Raw genomic sequence first — 22630 nt, forward strand, 5'->3', positions numbered from 1 at the left:
CTTGAGAGTTAAATTCTTTTCAATTTGAGGGAAAATGCCTGAAAAATTACTTGATATCGACAAGAATGGTGCTTCTCTGGTTTTAGTTCCAGTATGACCAGTGATTGCAGGCTAGTTTATACATGCCATCAGTGCATTAAACTGCAGCTGTGTGACTTTGTAATATTTGTTGAGGAAAAAAAGTCCAGCGTTTTGTTTTTTTGCAAGACAGCTTTACGGAAAGCACAGCATCTCGGGGGGTGGGGGGTATTAAGCAAGCAGCAACACTGCGTGCAGTTTCTACATGGCTATGACCGTTAGAGGGGTGGGAGCCTCCTAAGGTGCACTGATATCTGCCAGTGGGTATCCATTTCACCTTTACCGTATTACCATGATACAACAACTGTTCCTGGCTCCGCCAGAAAATGCACACCCACCCCAATGTTTGAACTCATGCCCTGGTCAAGGGGCTGTTATTTTCTTGCTTCCCCCCCATTCCTCTGCACGATTTTCATTTAATGTCTCTTCTGTATTGTAGAAAATTTGTATCCCTGTGTTACAAGTCATAGGATTCTCTTGAACAAATTCGGTCTTGGTAGATTTAATCGACATAGTAACGAATTCATATTGTGATGGAACCTTAAAAGGCTGGGTGAGTATCTGAGTTTTGACTTCTGGAAAATGAATAAACGGGTGCATGTGAGCTGGCGATTGATCCAATTTTTATAAAAGGCCTATCCTTTTAAAAATATTTGCGTCACCGCGATCAGATGGTTGTTGGATCAAATCCCATTGCTGGTAGGATATTGTTACGATTAGGATCTTGAGCAAGGTCCTTGACCTGAGTTGCTCCAGGGACATGTACTCTTGCTTTGATTGAGTACATGTGAATCGTCATGCTCTTCAGTCATCCTCTCCGGACAGAAAGGGTAGGTTTCCTTCCTGCTTTCAGATCAACAGCAGGACTTTGTACCATTGCCCGAGCTGCTACTTTGGTTTGGTGACACTATGAGCTGCTCCTATTCTGTCTGCTGATTGCAGCTGCCACTTCACTGACTTGCTGCTATAGTACAGAGTTGAGCTTTATCGTGTCAGGTGGTTAGCAGTGTTCTACAGGACCTGAGTCAACTGTGGATTTGAATCACACGTGCTGTTGTTCTGTGTCAACCGTGTAAATCTATTAAAGTATTAAACTATTCAAGAAATAAAGGACTTTAGACCATCTGCCAAACCTGCATCCAGTTTTATAAAGTTAAGGTCCATCTCATGTATTTGCATAAATTTTCATAAAATAGCTAATTACCTTTAATTGTCTGTATTTAGCTTTTAGTTGCTTCTGTATTTGCCTTTCAACACTGGTGCATTTGTGACTCACATCCATGGTTGACTCCGATCCTGTAGTGACAAACAGTACAGTGGTCCCACTCAGGGGTAAAATGTGAGCTCTTCGAATGGGTCTGGTCTGGCTCGGGTGAAACTGATCACTCTCTGGGACGCGGTTGACTTACTGGTCTTGGGCCTGCTGCTTACTTCTGAGGATTTTGGTCTACATGTGTCTTTCATCTAGGTGGTCACTCTTCATTCTGCTGCATCTTGGGCGTAGGTAGTTCTGCTTGCATCCCTGCAGGGGATGTTATATGAAAGCAGTTTAGGGCACCCTGACGCTTGTCCCTCCCTGTGCTTGTTCTCGCCTGCAGGGTTATGGTACTACCTGCGTGGGAGCCACCGGCCATGCCTCACCCTCATCGGGTCCCCGAACTTCGGCTATCGCTCTGTCCACCGAGATCTGGAAGCCCAGGTTGCCATAGTGACTGAGAACGAGGGACTGCAGGCCCAGTTGCAGCAGGCAAGGCTGCCGTCTGCCTGCTTCACTTTCATCTGGGTGCTGGGTCTGTCAGTATTTTACTGTGCGTGTGTGAGCGCATACATGTGGTCTGTGTGCGTTTGTGCCTGGGTCTGGCTCTGATCCCCTCCCCTGCTCGGCTGGCGTCACTTTGGAGGCTGTGCTGGTGGCTGGGGAGGGGCTGCTTTCTGGGAAGCAGGCTGGGAGCGATGCCTGCGCTCTGGGTGTCCCACACAGCCAGTTCATGCCCGCCTAACCAGGGAGCCGTTTTTTATGACTCTTTGCTAAGTGGAAGCAGCACAACTGCTGAAAATATTTGAGGTTGGGGGGGGGGGGGCCCTGACAATTTGACAAAGGCAGTGGTGACAGCACTGTTTCACACCCCAGGCTTCAGTGCCACTTGGAGTAGCCAGCCGGTGAGATACGCTGTGACACAAAGCTGATTTGCAGTGCTGTGCGTGCCTTCGGTTCTATGTGTGTAATAGTATTATTGGGGTGTCAGCATCACATTTACGACTTGTTTACCTATCAAACTATATACAGTATTTAGATATTTTTGTTAAATTGGACCGTAGTGCAATCCTTGTTAACACAGTTATTAACACAGAGAAGGGGCTCAGTTACCTTGTTTGTCAAATTCATTTATAATATATATTCTTGTTATTGTTTTGAATAAGTACTTAGGTGTACTGCAGAAATGTTTGTCCTCCATAGGATTTAAAGCTGCAACAGTTATGTCCTTCGTCACTATGCTATCTGCTGGTCTGCTGAGGTGTTTGTACCAGTTTGATGCAGTTTTCTGACAGTCTTATAACAGGCTTTTGTGTGCCAACCTATGACATCTCAATACAGATGGCATAGATGATACCATGCAGTCAGAAGTACCAACGTAATGTACTTAACTTCAACCCTAAAGCAGCAAGTGAGGGTCACAAAGGGTGCTTGTTGTCTATGGAAATAAATCGTACTTGTGTACGTACTTGCAGAATCAAATGGAGTCAATGCATTTCTGCAGATGATGTCTGTGGGCCCTCTGCTCTATTCTAATGGTTGCCGGACAATATAGATATTTTTAGGGATGATCTCACTAGTGTTCCATGGTGTCTTAAGCATTGAATCACAACTCATACACAGATACTCAGCAATTGAGAGATGTGGGGGAAAACTCCTTCATTTCAAGGATGTAAAGCCTCCAAATGAATGCTGCTCCTGAATACTAATTTGTGCTGTAAAGCCTTCCTGTTTATTTATGGTTCATTGTTTGGTTTTTGGATTTTTGTAATCTGCAGTAACCCGGAGTAAAAATAACAACAAGGTTTGGCCATTAGTGTAGTAGCAGGAAACAAGAGTGATCTTCTGTCTTCTGCCCTCTCTGTCTCCTCAGGAGCAGGAAACATTATATCGGAGGTCCACAGAGGTATCCAGTTCCACATTCAAGCATCCTGACCGCCATGTCAAACTTTGGGTCAAGCTAGTCACTCCATTCATCAAGAACTTCTTCTGAGTGGCTTTAGGACTGTGTCGTGGAGATCCTGGCCCCCAGGTAGGTCACGTGAATGCAAGTTGCCCTGGCTGTGACGGAACTTGGCACTCTACTGCCAAACCTTAAAAGTCAAAGCTAAGGCTTTACTGGAAGCCCTGTGGTCAGAGACTATGAAGGGACCCTGAGACAGTCTGCTTCTGCTTCAGGTTCTAAAATTATCACTTTTGCACACGTACAAGTTTTACTAAGTTTTATCACTTAGCGCTCCATTTTTCTTAGCTTCCTTTATTAAAACATGGAAAGCTGCCATTGCAATCTAGCTCTTGCTCAGAGATGCAGGACAGTCATCTGAATTTAAGTGGGGGATCTTTTTCTTGAAAGGTGCAGTGTCTTGTCCAGATTCAGAGCTTGCAGGCTTTATGCAGTTCATGTATATAGAATGGAGACATCAAAGCCTGTATCATGCACATACTTCAGATGGGAAATTCCTGAATGCAGTCACCCTTTTCACAGGGTTTAAAATTCTGTTTCAGAGTTCAGAGGTTTTTTTTGTAATGCTGGCAATTCTTTTTCTTCTTATGGTAGGAAAAAAAGGAAAAGCTTGGACAGAGTTCAGGGATAAAATAAAGCAATGTTACTGAACAGGAAATGAAAGCGGTGAAATTATTGTGAGCACAGTCTGCCTTATCTTCACGTGGCCTGAGAACACACACCGCTCTGCATGTGCCACACGAGTCCACGCTGCTCTGCATGTGCCAAGCGAGTCCATGCAAAGCCGCCACAGGCACAGTAAGATTGACAGATGGTAGCACAGCCCGATGGAGGCTGCAGGCTTTCTGCAGACGACTCAGCAGCTCCACCAGGGGTGAGCCCCAAGACTGCATGTGCCATGTGACTCCCTGCAAAGCCTCCAAAGGCAAAGTAAGATTCGCCGATAGCATGGCCCAGTGAAGGCTGCAAGCTTTCTGGAGGCGACTCAGCAGGGCTGCATGTGCCTGGGCTGAAGTGGGGGCTGGGAAATCTAACGTCTTAATCTATCGCCTACTTGCTTAGCAAGCGATTTCAGCCTCACACATACTAACGTTTGCACTGAGTGAACTTAAGAAGGCGCAGAAGCAAGGCCTCCTATAGAATCATCCAGCTCCACAGGCCGTTCTTCTAACGGTCTGCCAGTGGGCAGTGAGGCCCAGCTGTGCTGCCTGGCCCCTCGCAGCCACAGACATACATCATACATCACGCCCACACTTACTTAGAAAAATGTGGCTGTACTTGTGAAGCAACCACAGAGGGGGGAAAAAAAAAAAGAAAAACAAAGGTCACATTTACAATTGTTATCAAGAAAGTGAATAGGGGATTGGGTAGAAAAGAAGTACTTTACCGTAATTGACAGACAGGATAAAGATGTCTGTCATACCTGTCACTTTGGTAAAGGCGTGGGTAAAAAAAAAACACATACTAAAAGCCTGCTGTAATTGTTTCCATATTCAAAGAACTGAACAAAGCAGGCAGATTTAGTACAGATTCATAGATATGGATCAGTGTGCTTCACCAGTTTGAATCCTTGGGTTAATGGACGGCTCTGAGGAAGTGTGTGCATTAGGGCGCTCAGAGCGCACGTCACTGTGGCAGGTTGTTGTGAGGTGATTTGCACACTGCAGTCTTTGTCTTATGCTGGGAAGCGGGAGGCTGTTTGGCTGGAGTGGCCTCTTTGTTGTGGCTGGGGGGGGGGGGGGTGTCACTACCTCCTCTGCTCTCCCCTGCAGCTTTGCGGGAAAGGGCTGTGCTGGGGACCCCGCCCTTCTCGTGCAGCCGTTTCCGTGGGGTGGGGGGCTGATTATCCCCCTTTTTTTTTTTTGCTGGAGGCACAGTGGAGGTCACGCAGTGGGCATCGCATTAGCATCTCCACCCGCTTTAATGCCATGCTTCTGTCATCCGCATTGCTGGGAAAGCCTGCTCTGCCGCTGTTGTGAGGACCAGCACGTCTGGCTGCATGGTACTGGAGGAAACAGGCTTGAAAACACAAGGTCTCGGGGTAATGCATGGTGAAGTAATGACTGTCGCCTCATGGCAGGCAGAGGGAGGGGTAGATATGAACGCAGGTATAAGTCCTGGACGCAAACCCACAGCTAATTTTGCGGTACTCCGTGCAGCAAGTCTGCTGTTTAAATGAAACTGTAAGCTGGATCAGACCATCTACTAAGCAAATAAATAATATGTCATGTGATGGCAATTAGTGGTTTTAAAATATGGTGTTAGTTGTTAAGGGCCTTAATGAAGGTATTAAATTTTGTTGTGATGATGATGCCAGGCTGGCCCTTGAATTATTTTGGGAAAGGCTGCCTCCCAGTGTATCTCATTTCAAAACGCCGCAGCTGCTTCAAGCTACAGCTACCAGGCTTCCACTTGGGTGTATAGCAGGTGGGGCTGTTATTTCCCCATCTGACAAAATGCTGATGTGGCATGTAGCTGCAAGAGCGATGACTGTAGCAGACAGAATGGCCCATAGCTGGCTGACAGGCATCCCTGATGTTAACAGCTTCTTGAACTGAATTGCTTAAAAGTAGGGCTGGGCGATACCGATATTATATCGCACATGCACGATAATCACCAAGGCTTCAGATGACAGGCGAAGCATTTGGCTGCACGTCAGCTTTTTTTCGTACTAATCGGACATTATTTACACCCATAATTTAGTAAGTAGACTAGTATAGTAGTGCTGCTAAAATATTGAGATGCATTTTGTGACACCCATAAGTTAGTAATCTGTGTAAATTGGCATATCTTTATCTTTAATAAACTCAGCAGAGCACACCACATAATACAGTTTTGGTATACTATGGTTTGCTATACTTCGGTGCAGTGGGCACTGTAGCGGGGCACACCACATAATACTGTTTTGGTATACTTCGGTGCAATGGGCACTGTAGCGGGGCACACCACATAATACTGTTTTGGTATACTATGGTTTTCTATACTTCGGTGCAATGGGCACTGTAGCGGGGCACACCACATAATACTGTTTTGGTATACTATGGTTTTCTATACTTCGGTGCAATGGGCACTGTAGCGGGGCACACCACATAATACTGTTTTGGTATACTATGGTTTTCTATACTTCGGTGCAATGGGCACTGTAGCGGGGCACACCACATAATACTGTTTTGGTATACTATGGTTTTCTATACTTCGGTGCAATGGGCACTGTAGCGGGGCACACCACATAATACTGTTTTGGTATACTTCGGTGCAATGGGCACTGTAGCGGGGCACACCACATAATACTGTTTTGGTATACTTCGGTGCAATGGGCACTGTAGCGGGGCACACCACATAATACTGTTTTGGTATACTATGGTTTTCTATACTTCGGTGCAATGGGCACTGTAGCGGGGCACACCACATAATACTGTTTTGGTATACTATGGTTTTCTATACTTCGGTGCAATGGGCACTGTAGCGGGGCACACCACATAATACTGTTTTGGTATACTATGGTTTTCTATACTTCGGTGCAATGGGCACTGTAGCGGGGCACACCACATAATACTGTTTTGGTATACTATGGTTTTCTATACTTCGGTGCAATGGGCACTGTAGCGGGGCACACCACATAATACTGTTTTGGTATACTATGGTTTTCTATACTTCGGTGCAATGGGCACTGTAGCGGGGCACACCACATAATACTGTTTTGGTATACTATGGTTTTCTATACTTCGGTGCAATGGGCACTGTAGCGGGGCACACCACATAATACTGTTTTGGTATACTATGGTTTTCTATACTTCGGTGCAATGGGCACTGTAGCGGGGCACACCACATAATACTGTTTTGGTATACTATGGTTTTCTATACTTCGGTGCAATGGGCACTGTAGCGGGGCACACCACATAATACTGTTTTGGTATACTATGGTTTTCTATACTTCGGTGCAATGGGCACTGTAGCGGGGCACACCACATAATACTGTTTTGGTATACTTCGGTGCAATGGGCACTGTAGCGGGGCACACCACATAATACTGTTTTGGTATACTTCGGTGCAATGGGCACTGTAGCGGGGCACACCACATAATACTGTTTTGGTATACTATGGTTTTCTATACTTCGGTGCAATGGGCACTGTAGCGGGGCACACCACATAATACTGCTTTGGTATACTATGGTTTGCTATACTTCGGTGCAATGGGCACTGTAGCGGGGCACACCACATAATACTATTTTGGTGCACTATGGTTTGTTATACAGTGGCGGTGAAGAAAGGGACAGCTCAGCAGCCACAGCCACAACATCTTTTAAAAGAGATGATCTTGTGGATAAACAAGGTAAAAAGATGACGGCGGAGTGGCGGTACTTTTTGCAGTTAAGTCTGACACATTTATTAAACATAAAGATATGCCGAATTTATACTGATTACTAACTTTTGGGTGTCATAAAATGCCTCATTCATATTTTAGGTATACTACTAAACTGTTTAACAAATTGTGGGCACAAATAAACATCTGTATAGTACCAAAAAGCTGTCGTCCAGCCAAATGTTTCACCCGTCATCTGAAGCCTTGGTGATTATTGCGCATGCATGATATTATATCGATATGATATCACACAGCCCACTTAAAAGGTAACACTGCCATTCTGTTTAGATGTACTATGCCCCTTTAAGCTGTTTATTTTAGCATTAATTTGCTACATTTAAGTCCTGGAGACATCTTTTGTTCTGTCAACCAGAGATCAGTTGGATTATATATATATATATTGAATTTTGTTTTTTAGGGAAAATCTCTAGGTAGCCTGTATAGGTTTTTAAATGAGAAATATTAAAAGCCTTGATGTTGGCATACCATATCAGTTACGGGAGTTACGGAAGGAGCTGCAGCGTAATGTGCCTAAATGTGTGAATGAGTGAAGGTACATTATAGTTTCCACACAGAGCTGTGACTGTGTAATAAGGACCAGCATCATTACTCTGGCAATTTAACCATGATAAATTGTTCCTAGCGTTGTATTTATATCTGGATGTGCGGGTAGACTGAGTAAAACATCGATAAGAACCCAAGAACCAATTACATGTGGTTACATCTCAGGATAATTAGATTGGATTTACAGTAATATGGATCTGTAGATCTCAAGGGATTTGAGGAAACTACCATCTTTCGGGGGAGGATTCTGCAGCAAGCTGGATGTGCATGCCGAGCTCGGGAGGTTCCATGGAGCTAAGCCCCTGTCTGTGGCATGTGTGACCATGCTGGAAAGCCCGAGGGCCAGGGGCCCCTGCAGGGGAAGGCCTTCCACCATAGCCTCATGGGTCTATTTAGATACGTTCAGTCTTCTGCTGACATTTTTTTAAGAACAGGAGGGTGAATTGGTCCTGGGGTGATTTTACCTCATGTATTGCTTTATTTCATCAGTCTACTGTACTGTTTGTGTTTTTGTAAAACTGCATCCTCTGTATTATACCCAAGTGAATGTATGCCCTTAGGAATCACATTTCACTATGCCGTGTTTCTCAGAGTTCACACAAGTGGCTAATGCCTGAGAAGAAGATGGGAGCAACGGCTTCTGCACATTCAGACGTGGACAAGCAGTTGCCAGCACCCACCTGCCTGGTTTCTTCATGGTCTTCAGATTGAAGTTCCAGACGAAGGTCAGCCCACACATGTGGGCTTGTACACGGGACACTCGTAGACATTTTGGTTCCCCTGCCAGTCCGTGGGGGTGTATTTGATGAAGATGACCGGCGTGGCGGATGTCGGCTCCTCCTGCTTTGCCCCTGTGGTCGATCCTATTTGTGTGTCCCGGCCAGGCCCTGAAAAACACATAGGCAAGTCTTTCAGGCCGGTACGGACTTCCGCATGAAATACAGTCAGCCTCATCTAAGCGATCTGCAGCACAGAAGCCTCCAGCCTCTCTGCCGTGACTGGTCTGCATCACCCTGCATTCAGCGGCCGTCAGTGACTTCATGTACATTAGTGTCAGACCTGTATGTGACAGGCGTCCCATACTCAAACTGCCTGCCTCTAGGATAAATAAGATCTCTTCCGAATTTAAATGCCAGCTGCTTGATTTCTGAAGTTCTGAATGTTACCAGTAGGGTGAAGCTCTTTTTGCTTATTCTCCCTTCTTCAGATTGAGACCCATTGAATATGGTGTAATGCTCTCCATCACCTTTAATGTAACACCACCTGCTCCTATCAGAACTTATTTGATGTGAGATACCCTGGAAGAACCACCAGTAATGCTGCAGGTTTTGATATCGGCAGAGTGACTGACAGAAGCATTCATCATTAATCTGGGGGCTTATTGCCCAAAAAAACAATGTACTACATCAGCTCAAAGAACCTTCAGTTAGATACCTCAATGGTCATTTTCTTTGTTTATTGTTTGTCGTATTGTACAGTGTAATTTTTTAATGACATAGAAATGTATAATGTAAGATTTTAAATAAAATTAATGTTTAAATAATGATACCTGTTGAAATGAGTGTGACTGATATTGCGAGCTATGTAATACGGTTTTTGTAGGGTTGTTGTAGGGTTGCTGTGTTGGCTCCGTTTGTTAGAACCCGAAGAAAGCCAGCAGCAATTGGCATCTTGATTCCACCCCAGCCTTTGTTGGAAAGAAAGTCAACTGGAGTTACCAGTCCTGCTTTGAGGGGGACTTCAAGAGGAAGTACAGCTCTGTTGGAATGATCTCTCTTCATGTCATTAAAATCTAAAAAAGCAAGAGTGTGTCACATGAACATTTCACAGTGCAGTTGTGGCTCATGTTCCAAAAATACAGATGCACTCATTAAGAATGGCTAATATCATGATATCGATAATTAACGATATCAGACCGTGACTAACTGGCCTTTTGTCACGGAAGTAGGCTTGGGCTATACACAAAGCAAGATAAAGATTTATGATTTGCCTTTCAGTTTGGCCTTCTAGCCTGTGATGTTATTGTATTGGTGAGCTCTGCCTGCACAGGACGCAAGACCCGTAAGGGAAAGTGAAACATAACAACACTACACAGCCATTAAGAACTGATGGTTACTTCCAATTTCTCTTTTTCTTTTTGCCATCCTGTAATTTAACGTGCTGCAGAAGAGTGCAGTCCAGGTGGGGATACTGTCATAGATACAGCTGGTTCCAACAATCTGGTAGAGTTTGAAAGTGAAATCGAACTCTGGGATTCCCAATGTGTACAATAACGAGTACACATGCAAACTCCTAGCTCTTCCAGATCAGGCCACTCTCTGGCAGCCTCAGCGCCCAGCATCTTGTCCTCCAGCTCATTCCTGCTCACCACAAAGTGGGATGGAGCATACTGAGCCTGCAGCTCTGGCTTGCAGGCAGGGCTGGAATTCCTGGTATGCAAGATGACAAAGTTTGGATGATATTCAACCTTCATGTCACCAATCCGAAGGTAACTGCCAAATCAAAGCACTGCAATGTCAAAGAAAATCAATGCGTGTGTGAAATCTTTTAACATCTTTGATGTCTGATGCCCTCTCAGAAAATCTCACGTTCCCTTCTTGATCGTATTTCTTCTGAGGAGAGGAGCCAGTGCAACTCTACTGTCTTTCCAGTGGTCTCAACGAGCAGGACGCTGTCACCGTCTGTAAGGACTTTGTGGATCTAAATCCTCTGTGATGGGAATGGGGACCTGAGACATCAAATATGACTAAATGGATTAATTCATATTGTTTGAAAAGTAATGGAGTATCATACTAACTTCAATCTATACCTGTTATCTTTAATAAACAAAAGTACACACATTCAGACACCAAGCAACGTTTTAAGTAGATTGTGAAATGTAGGAAGAAATCAGAGGAGCTAGACATAAACCACGACATGGTAATTCTGCACAGAGGTAGCGCCAGATTCTAGCCTGAATGCTCTAAGGGTTTAGCTTGCTGCATCAGTATCGCTCAACTTATTCAGATATACCTATCCTTGGAACAATGTCAGTCAAAAGTTACAAACATTCAGCGGTCTATTTGATAACTTCATCCAGCTCTTTCAGTTATGGTATCCATTAGTTATCCATGAAGATGGTGTGCTATTTCTTGGTGAAGTAACCCACACAGGAGTTAAAAGCACAGATGAGCACAATCTCCCTACTCATTGTCTCCTCTAGAGCTGAGCCCTAGGTGCAGAGTGGCAGACCTTTTCACACACTAACCCTCCAATGAGTCTTTGAGGCAAAAGCACCAAAGCAGAGATTACTGCCATCTGTCACTCTTAGTCAGCACATTGGGAGTCTCAACCCTTTAATATAAACCAATGCTTCAAATTATTTCATGACAAATTAACCAGCATTACTACTGCATGCTAAGGTGCAAATGTAGAAGGTAACACTTTACTTGAGGGGGCACAAGTAATCAGTTACTACTCAAGTACAAATCATGAACCTGCATGAATAGTACCTGCATGAAACACATTATGATTAATGGAGAACAAACATGGGATCAGTGTGTAACAGTTTCTAGTTCATTGATACTTTTAATTTAGAGTGTACTACTACATCATTTGTAACCCTTCAAATAAAGTGTCACCAGTAAAATATTGTGATGCTGCAGTAAATTTGTACTAGACATTTTTACCTGTTAAGAAGATTGTCTACTTCATGGTGTCTGCCTCCTGTTGGCATTTGAGTTGATTGGCAGTAGCTTTCTCAAATTTCATGGTTAAGTTGGCCAAGTTTGGATTTAATTGCTAAAATTACAACACACTGTTTTAATAAGATGGTAACCTGGTGAGCACATCAAGCATAGCTCAAGAAACAAGCTCAAGAGGAACTGCTGTTATACTCTTAATTAGGGTACTTAGGCCATGTGAATTCATTAAATGCCAGGCATACTACAAAAAATGCTGGATGCCATGCACATCTGCATAATTGTATACATCTGCTATATGTAATGAAAGCATAATAATAATGTATCAATTGTCCCCACCACGGAAAGGCAGTGCTTATGGTTATCTTGGGCTTTAAGGCAGGCAGCTTGTCCCGTGCCCGTGTTAGTCAGGAACTGCCTCCTGGGCTCAAACAGTCCTTCGCAGACCCTCATGATACTGAGGCACGGCAAACTGAGGCTGGCGGTGCTTATGGACTTAGACCTGATCAAATCTGGTTGAATTGTGGGGTTATCCTTAAAGGGCCTTTGTTGGCACGGTAAAAACAATTTGAATTAAATTCAGGAACAGGTAATGTAAGCAGACATTGAAGTACGCTGTTTCATTGTATTTTAGCAAGAAATTAATCCATCAAAACATTTAACAAAAAACCAGATGAAAAACTTACTAGGAAAGCTTTGATGTACACAACTAGAATTATTTCTTTATTATAGCTAATGAGACTTTCAAGAAAGACATCTCCTTTGGCCGCCATGTTTTCAGCTGCTTTTCCAGTTTTTGTCCTTGGGCAGGGCATATGCAGGTTTAAGCAAGTTAGACTGAAGACTTTTTAAGACGACTTAATGTCATTTAAAATTTAATTTAAGACCAGTCTCATCACATGCAAAAAGCATGCAGTAACACCAGTTACTTTAGGTTGTTGGCCGCTTTGTGTTTCCTTCATGCAAGGTGAGATTCTACAGCTTTGATTCCCATGGTGCCGAGTTTGAAGTACTTCTTGCACAGTTTACAATGAGTGTCATATTCATGATTTCAAGCATCCAGTTTTTGTTGAATTGTCAGTTTCCCCTTCCAAAAAGTGGCAGGTAACATTATTTACAGGCTGGCTTAGAGCGGCTTGTTAGTTACCTGAAGCTAGTGCCCCGGAAAAAAAAACTATTGCTGTCAGTTGTAAAATCTTCCCATTCACGAACATGTTAATCAATGTTATTTTCCATATTTGTGCTATTTTAAAAACCCTTAACATGATTTTAATGCACTTTAGGACCAATTGAGGCCTGGTTTTTAGATAAATGTAATACTTTTTAAGGATCCAAGGCCTGGAGCATCATCACAGCAGTACCCTTCACCATGGCCTCTGGAGGTGATCCAAAAGACTTCAGCTCTGTCAGCTTGCTCTGAGGAAAGAAAGAAATGGTGGAAAAACAGAAAATACTGCTGTTGTGATTTTTATATGCAGATGCATGTAACCATGGGTAACACTCTGATATTATTGAGTGTGTTCAGAGCTTCCTGGGTAGCAAGCAGTGCTGGTTCTGCTTTGGCCAAGTCCTCGTCACAAGACCTTCGTTTTATGGCAACAACTTGTGACTCTAATGGGTCTCATGATTAGCACAGGATGCAGATATCCGGCACTGACTAAATATAATATCTGAAAACAAATGAGTACACTTGCAATAACTTGCATGTTCAGCTTCAGTCTTTTCCTTGGAAATCTCCACACCCACTATTTGGATATGTTTGTCAGCATCCTCATTCTCCTGAAAGAGTTCTAAGTCTTGTACAGCCAACATAACTTTAATGTTGTCAACCTAGCCAAAAGTTAAGCCCTTTTAAGCAATTTAATTGTGTGGCATTATTGCAATTTATTTGATCTTCCATAGTTCAGTAGCACTTCATCTGGGTACCATACACTATTTACTATACTCATAATAATACCAATGATGTAATCTACACTGTTCAGCAACCTAGAACTACCATGTCTGAACAAGGGTTGCCGAAAACCCCACTACCTCAGCTGTAGTGTGCTGTAGTTTGGTTAAACCAATCTTGCCATCTTTGACAACAATTACATTTTGGTGGCCAATGGGTTTTGGTACAGTTTGATTTGCTCCAAAAAGGTTTCTGGAGTAGTACAGCTATAGCAAAGGTCTAACAAGATTTAGAATTTAGACATCTCATTGCCGGTGTTATGCACAAAGCTCATAAACTCGGCTGGGGAAGTTTTCACCTTAGGCTGGTATGCAGAAGTGGAGATGTAAACTGGTTACTGAAGAAGAGGAAAGGCGGACCACCAAAATCTGCTATATGTAGCACTTAACAAGGAATGGTGACCACATTCCCATCTCTTACATACAGGTCCCTTGAAGACACAAGAGTTTAATTATAATTCCTCCAGTTTCAGAGAGGAATTGGGCACTAACTGACACTAGGGCATCTTCTGGCCATTCATTGAACCAGTTGACGTACATGCAGTTGACTATGGGTGCTTTTCCACTGCACAAAGTATGGTGCTTTTGCTTTTCTATTGACTTCCGGTAGAGTACCAGCTGGGGTACTTCTCTGGTACTTTGGGGTGGGACTTGCAAACGTATTTGCTGTTGACTGGTTATGCAAATAGCCTGCCGCTGAAACACAAAATACAACCGCCATCTTTTGAAACACAAAGTGAACAGTGAGAAACTAAATAAAAAGCAGTAGAAACAAAAATATAAAAAAAGTAAAATGGAAGGATGGACAAACGAGGAAACACAGGCTTTAATCGTCATATCGTCGGATAAACAGATCCAGCGGGATTTTGATGGCACGACTCGAAATAAAAACGTATTTACTGTAATAGCAAGCCGCTTGGAAGAAATGGGGCACACGCGAAACACCGAACAATGACGCTTGAAAATCAAAAAACTTAAGCATGACTACAGGAAAGTGGAGAATCATAATAACATGTTTGAATTCAGCGAAAGAAATACCGCGTCGCGCTTTGTGATGATGTCAGTCACTGATGATGTCATTTGGCGCCAGTGTTCTGACAAAATGTCCTACTTTATCAAAACATCCTACCATAGTGCTAATCGATAGCCCTAACCCCCCAAAAACCGCTAAAACCCTTACCTTAACCCCTAAAACCCAACCCTAATCCCAAGACGGTGGAACTGCACATGCGCAGAAAGGCTCAATAGCACGTCTCGATAGGTAGGATGTTATGACAGAACACCGATACCAGTTTTTACGCCACTGGAAAACCGACACAGTAGAGAGTCAAATGGAGAAAAGCAGAGCGTGACCTCGAAGGAGCACTAGAGCATAGATGTTATACCATTAAGAATCATTAAAAAATGAGAAATTTAGTAGAACTGCCTTCTGACTCTATCACTGAAGAACTTCCAGCAGTTCCAGCGGTTGTTCAGAGTGTCTTGTAGGTCTGTGACTTCATTTTTTAATTGCCTAAATGATGTTCTCCACCTCATTATCCTGGAACAGGCCAGGAATTTCACCTGAGGATAGTAGGTAATTGATAACCATCAGAAATTCTTCCTCAGCAACCTGTGAGTCAGTCATTTTAATTACTGTCCCAACATTCTTCAGACCTGCCTTCTTTATGGGTGTGCATCTGTGAATTTTATATATATATATATATATATATATATATATATATATATATATATATATAGAGAGAGAGAGAGAGAGAGAGAGAGAACTGCAGACTTGTTCTTCCCTGTTTCTCATTAATGAAGGACTTCCTTGCTTTATGGGACTTCCTGCTTCTAGGAGTCTGATATAAACTGTTCTAGCACAGTGCACTTCACACCTGCACTAAATGTTTCCCATTATTTTTGAAGGTCACCTGACATCATCCTACGATTCACGAGAAACTGCTTGCTAAGTTAGTCATTTTGGCATTAGAATATCGCTTCCACCTTTTATCTGGCTGGTATCTGGTTGTTCCCAGTGTCTCCTGCTTCACCTCGTTTGAGTGTATTTAAAAATGTTGATTTATTTAGAAAAATAGAGGTCTCATTTTTTCCTGTGGCTGTGTGTATGTATGTTTAGTGTGTGCATTGACAATCAATATAAAACGAATACACACATGAAACACCACACATACAAAAACAATAAACATTAAATAAATGATAATCCCAAACTCCGGAGAGAGAGCAGAAACACATGCAACACCTTCAAGTCTCGCTGTAATTTTCTTTTTAAGTTTTGAAGTTATTCTCACTACCGTCCTCTTTGGTTTGCTGCTATCACTGCTCACTTTCTTAGAGGCCGTGATTACTGTATCACTAAATGCACTGTAGATAAACCACAAAAAATCACACCAAACACAGCTTTCACATTCATAGGCATAAGCGACCCAGTAGGTCTGTTTGCTTTTGTGTAAACAAGGCCATCAGAGACGTGTCTCGATTCAATCAGTTTAGCAGGTCTCTTTTGTTTTGTCATTTTCTGAGTTTTCAGTCGAGTTGCAGCTAGATTTTTCTCAACCAGACCGCTTGAGGTCCAAATTGGTACAGATGAATGCACCTCAATCCATACAAGTTTTATCAGGAATGATCCAAGTTCCAAGATTTCAGTCAAGGAACAAGTAAAAAAAAAAAAATTTCAACAGACCCGTTCGATGTCCGGGTTGGTTATGAAGCGTTCAAGTTCCAAGGTTCCAACTTGACAAAACCTGAACAAGCAGTCACATGGCACTTGCATTTCACCCAGACCATTGTCAATCCTTTGCTGAAACAAAGGATTCTTTGGAATGTCTTGATCATTTTTACCTGACTGTACTATAATGAAAGTACCTTTAGGCCTGGGGTGCCGTAGCCTTTTCAAAGGGTCATTTAGAGCAGTGTTTCCCAACCCAGTCCTCAGGGAACCACAGACGGTCCACATTTTGCTTCCTCCCAGCTCCCTGCCAGACAATGTACATTTTTGCTCTCTCCCTGCTCCTGGTAGGGAGCAAAAACGTGGACTGTCCGCGGGTCCCCAAGGACCAGATTTAGAAGACCTCCAGGCTGCTGATGCTAGCAGGTAAGTGAGAAAGCCATCACTTCCCAGTGCCAGCCACTCCTACTAGCAGAGTGTTTGGGAGGAGTTCACAGACTATACAATGTCTGTACACATCAAGTACATCAAGGTTTTCCTTATATTTATCAAATAGAACTTTTGTAGCTGCTGTTTCTCTATGTATGTTCTCTCTTGGACACGTCACCTGGGAATATGGCATTAACTGTCATTGTTACACTGATGATTTACAGCTTTATCTTTCTTTGGATCCAAGCAATATGTCTAATTTATTGATTATTCCTGCCTGTATTAGTAAGGTAAGAAATTAGATGTCCTTTCTTCAGCTAACTTTCTTCATCTTAACACTGACAAAACAGAGATTTTAGTGATTAGCCCACAACAGAATACAACTCATTTGAAGTAGGCCTTAGAGTCATTAGCATATAATTTTTGTGTCTAGGAATTAAGGGGTGCTTTTCAGATCCAGTTTAAACTTTGAACCTCATGTAAATAAACTGGTACAGTATTGATTTTATCAACTGAGAAATATTGTGACGGATAGAGCATCGATATATTTTGCAGAAACTGAACAGATCATTCATGCTATTATTACATCTCATCTGGAGAATTTTAATGCCTAATTTGCTACATTGAACAGTTCTTCCAGTGCTTGTCTCCAGTTGGTACAGAGCACTGCAGCCAGACTATTTACGAGATCAAAGGTTCATGAGCATATTACCCCAATTTTGGCATCACTTCACCAGGTACCAGTTCAGTTCAGAATTTATTTTTAATTTGTATTGATCACGTTTAAGTGCTTGGTTTTGCTCCTGAGTACGTATCTGAATTTCTAGTACCCTATAGAACAGAGGTGCGCAATCTTATCCACAAAGGGCCAGTGTGTATACGGATTTTCGCTGCAACTCCCTAATTAGATTACTAATTAGAGGACTGACTGGCTGAATAGTCCTCACACCTGGGCTTGAACAGCTGATCTACAGGTTTTCCCAAAAACTTGCATACACACCGGCCCTTTGCGGGTAAGATTGCCCACCCCTGCAATAGAACATCTAAACGCTTATGATCATGTGACCAAGGTCAGAAGTCCAGTCTAACGACCAAAGGTAATAAAGCACTTTCTGTGATGGCTCGTAAACTCTGGAGCAGCTTACCTCCAAGCATTGGATCAGCTGATGCCATTTTTAAGTTCACTCTTGTCATTCAGCCTTTGGAAATGCATTTAGTTCTTAAATGAAATATACATTGAAAAACAAATTATTTTTCTTATATCCTACAGGTTTAATAATTTCCTTTTATTTGAATGTTTGTCTGGAATGCTGTTTCTTTTGTTTTAGTTCTTTGTTAATTCTGCTTGTTATGGAGTGACGTTCTTTGAGCCACCCAGCTTGAAACGCACCATACAAACAAGATAACACTGACTTCAGTTGCTTGTAGAGGTGTGAGGTGTTTAAGAACATAAGAACTATACAAACAAGAGGAGGCCATTCGGCCCATCGAGCTCGCTTGGGGAGAACTTAACTAATAGCTCAGAGTTGTTAAAATCTTATCTAGCTCTGATTTAAAGGAACTACTTTAAATTACTTGGAGAAGAGTGTTTTTTAAAAAAAAACAAAAAAAAAACATTGTTCAGGAAGGCCTGGAAGCAGGCCTGGTAACAGTAGGGAGACATGTTTCAAAACATGACAACAACAGTGATTTACTGTATTTTAAATTAAGTACTATGACCCCTGCCAGTGATTTCCCCTAAATGAAAATTACCTGGAAAAATACTATGGGCATTGTATTTATTCATATTGCTGACTAAAGCACTGTGCATTAACGATGACATTAAAAAAGCAGTGACAAGGTATACAAAAATGCAACAGAGCGCCCATCTTACTACCTCATGCTCTTGCTCTTCTCCATGCAACTTCAGAAATTAGAATGTGGTGTGCATCACAGCCTCCGCCATACAAGCACAACTGCAGATAAAATAACCAGATTAGGATACAAACTGTGAAGTCATAACACTGTCATACACTGTGAGTCATAACGTTTCTGGTAATATCTTACTTGTGAATGAACAACTGAAATAATCTCTAAAAAAACACTATCCTGTGCTTTATCTAGTCTTTTGAAATAGTGTTTATTTTATTCTATTTACACTTCAGATCTAGTACAGATGCTCCCCAGATTACGATGGAGTTTGGTTTGTTGGAACCCATCTTAAGGCGAAAATATAAGATTTTGCAGTGCATTTTAATACAGTACACCTAATAAACAGAGCAAATGTAGGTTACCTTCAACATGGTTAAAACATTTACATTAGCCTACAGTTGGGCAAAATCATTAACAAGGAGTCTATTTTTTACACTTTTAATAATCAACTCACACAGAAACTATGGAACGTAATACCAAAAACTAGGAACATTAGCTACATACTGGGAATTAAACACTAGAAAAACAAGAAATACAAATAAACAGATGAGAGTGGTGCCTGGTCAGCCTCAAACCCATGGTCAGACGGTTACAGCCTATGTCAAATGTTCAACCTGTTGAGCCATGCAGCGGTCTGGGGAAACGAATAACACAGCAGGGCCAAAGACAATAAAACTACAAAGGGGATGGCCAGCATTTGCTGCTGGCCACACAGGGAAGAAGCACAAGGACAGGGTCAGATGGGCACTGACCCTGACAGTAGGTGTACATCAGTTTTAAAACCTACCATCCTTGACATCTTTACAGATACTTTTTAAAGCTGGCAAGTAGGTATTTTCAGTATTTTTGAAATTCGGTCTGCTTTCAGATTCATCACCTAAAAAAGTAAAGGGAAATTGGCTGCATTCGGTCTGTATGCCTACAAAAATTTCCCCAATTGCCAGTTTGTGGATGTGTTCCAAATTATCAAACCTGTCACCCCAAAAGTCGAGCTCTACTTTAGGCAAAGGATTTAAACCATCCAGCAGAATTTTTAGAAAGAACATCTATTACTTGAAGAGTCAAGTCAAAAATAAGTTTAACGTGTGTCAATTAACTTGCTATTGGGAGGCTGTGAAACTCTGTCTTGAAATGAAACTGCAGTAATACCACATTCATTGGGACCTCAATTGCATCAGCATATACAGTCTTCTGTTTATTTGGTATTCAGTCACAAATGTCTCACTCCTCAGCTGCTGTGCGCTCATGCATGTTGTCAAATGTCACTTTTGGGTACTGTTACAGTATTTATTATTGTTTCAACATGAAGAAAACACAACCTGAAAGTCATTAAGCCTTTCATTTTCCCAGTCTCAGGTCCACTTCATTCAAACAGCCTACAATGTAACAGGTTGTTTTGCATAAAATGTGCAGAGGGATTAGTTTATCTTCTAACCGCTTATCTTGGCCAGGGTGACTGGATGTGTACAATCATTTCTCCACATAGGTGAGAGTGTTTATTTTTGTGTTCTTTCGTTATAAGAAGCAACGCTCAATACACATTAATATATTCGTGAAAATATGGAAACTTTGACCTGTACATTTCTCTTAAGAGATGACGCCAGTTTTTCCATGCATACTACGCTGTTCACACAGCAACAAATTAGAAAAAGAAGTTATTAATGGGGATGATGGTGTTTGAGACAGTCCCTATTCACCGCCCTCTTCGACCACCACGGTCGTTGCTTCCACTGGGGAGTCTGCCACGTCTCCGTCGCATTAGAGGTTCATAAATATCTGTCGCCATTAAATTAATGAAGCACACAGCCATGTTTCTGACTTGCCTTCTCCAAAAAGTCCGTCTTTGCACGTCGGTTCTTCTCTGCCGCTAAATATTTTGCCATTTGTCCGGTTTTTACTTTAGCGTTTTAAGTGTGAAGTCCTGCAGATGATCTATTTTCTTATCGCCGGTATTCTTGTAGGTATGTGAAGAAAAATTTAAAACTCAACCAAATTAAATGCCAATGGTACCATTGGAAAGAGCTTGAATAAACAAAGACAATGACACCAAAATCACTCAGATATCTTAACAAATAAGGAAAATATTGGCAAAAGAAGTTCGCTAATTAGCCCTATTTTTTAAAATGGAATGTGTGTAGAAAACTGTGACCAAATACCTAACTTTTTATATAAAAACGCTTGTAGTTTCCTTAATAATCAAGATATCTCAATGAAACTTTCAGGGAAGGTGTATCTCTTTATATTCTTCAATCCGAAAGAATAATATATATTCCAAGTATGTCCTTAGTCTGAAATAAAATTGATACAAGGTGAAGACTGGAATGGTGTATCAACAGGCGCCGCTGTTGGTTTAGGTCACGTGACCATGTGAATATCTCATCTTCTGCTTAATATGCTGCCTGTCCTGGTCAGTAAACTTTTTTTCTGATCCATAGAAAGCTATGAAACTGCAGGATTAGAAAGATGAAATGATAAACAATATGTCAATTTAGCTTTCAAAAGCGTCACTTAATCCTTTGAAGTGGTTTTTGTATGTTGAAATCGAGTGCATTTTTCAACGTTTCCGGAAAAGGTCTAAATGTACACAGAATTGAAAAATTCAAAAGGGAGGACGAAGAGGGGTTCCCCATCTATGTTATCAGTGGGAATACCGCGGAATTCCGCAATGCGATACAATAAGAATGCGTATTTTCCGGGGTATACCCAGCGCTCAGATGACCCGATGGTGGAACAGGAATCTGGAACAAAAAAGGCGGCCATGTTGGTCGCGCACTTCACATACCTAATTCTTGGTCCTCTACTGCGGCGTAACCAAGCTAACTCTAAGGAAATGTTAAATGTTTTTAGACACGCCTTTCATCTAAAATACCTTAACAGTAAAGTAAACAATTATAGCATTTAAAAACTTAAAACGCTTTTTTTTTTTTAATTTAGACTCATAAATGACCTAGTTAATTAGGCAGTTCAACGACGCGCCCACTAGCCGGCGAGCTTCAAACAAGCGCCTCGCGCTGCCCGAAATTAGAAACCCGCTGACCGTTACAAACCGCCATATAAATCCCATAGGTTGCTTCAGTTTAAACCAGCTAAACGTCACCAGACTGCTCCATTCATTGGTGACATATATAAGGTGTGGTTGTATGTAAATAATCAGTAAATAATTCAATAAAGCGCGTTGTTTCGTTTGTGATACTGGCCTAAAGGTGGAGGAAATAAAGAAACGCCAGGCACGCAACTTATTCTTCAAAGGTCATTACAATTTTTGCCGCAAATAACAAGTGCTGCTTTGCACTCTGCCAAACGGGAAACATCCAGGATCTGATTTCCAACCTAAATGTATGAAAAAATTGTCTACGTTGATTTCAGTAGCCTAACCCTGTTACAGAAACGCCAACAAACCAATAACTACTTTTAATCTCTATCAAACACTGAAATATTGTTACTACAGATGGTTGTTCAAAATATGTTTTTTATATCGATGTATTTGGAATTATTTTGCTCTAAGAATGTCTGGAGTATACCCAACGTGTAGATATAACTGTATTCCAGTGTCAAATGATGGAAATATAGGGAAAAGGTGACAGCTGTTGGAACTCTGGCACAGCCACGCTCCCGTACACTTTGAAATGGTGCTGGATATTCTGAAGTGTCACACAATCATTGACACACACAAGTAGAAATCAAACACATACCTCAACATGGCAAACGACATTCACCATCAACATCAATCCTGTAAAAAGTTTAAGAAAACCTTTTGGTCAGCTCAGTA

At 41.9% G+C, this 22630-nt stretch overlaps 1 protein-coding gene and 1 long non-coding RNA gene across 11 annotated transcripts in view; one reads left to right on the forward strand and one right to left on the reverse strand.

Moving 5' to 3' along the window:
* pgs1 (phosphatidylglycerophosphate synthase 1) overlaps positions 1-9769 on the forward strand; it is a 30793-nt gene extending 21024 nt beyond the window's left edge. For 4 of the 8 annotated variants that reach the window (XM_023820340.2, XM_023820338.2, XM_072703963.1 and 1 more), the window contains 3 exons: positions 1677-1825; positions 3207-3365; positions 8815-9769. In XM_023820340.2, coding sequence (XP_023676108.2) covers positions 1677-1825; positions 3207-3326 — 269 coding nt within the window. In that variant the 3' untranslated portion in view covers positions 3327-3365; positions 8815-9769. Of the gene's footprint in view, positions 1-1676; positions 1826-3206; positions 3366-3890; positions 4227-7552; positions 7630-8814 lie in introns of all 8 variants that reach the window. The other 4 variants (XR_002839293.2, XR_011984456.1, XR_002839295.2 and 1 more) reach the window with 4 other exon arrangements.
* On the reverse strand, positions 1207-21837 carry LOC140581364 (uncharacterized). Of its 3 annotated transcripts, XR_011984458.1 has the most exons (7): positions 21644-21837; positions 18827-18905; positions 13224-13319; positions 11892-12003; positions 8904-9110; positions 1488-1600; positions 1207-1374 (listed from the first exon to the last, which is right to left on the reverse strand). It is a non-coding gene; the product is annotated as an uncharacterized lncRNA (long non-coding RNA). The 3 variants fall into 3 exon arrangements; XR_011984457.1 differs by having other exon boundaries at positions 1207-1600; XR_011984459.1 differs by lacking the exon at positions 11892-12003 and having other exon boundaries at positions 1207-1600.
* Positions 21838-22630: the final 793 nt, after the last annotated feature.

The sequence above is a fragment of the Paramormyrops kingsleyae genome, chromosome 20, assembly GCF_048594095.1.
Source record: "Paramormyrops kingsleyae isolate MSU_618 chromosome 20, PKINGS_0.4, whole genome shotgun sequence".
Classification (NCBI taxonomy): Eukaryota; Metazoa; Chordata; class Actinopteri; order Osteoglossiformes; family Mormyridae; genus Paramormyrops; species Paramormyrops kingsleyae.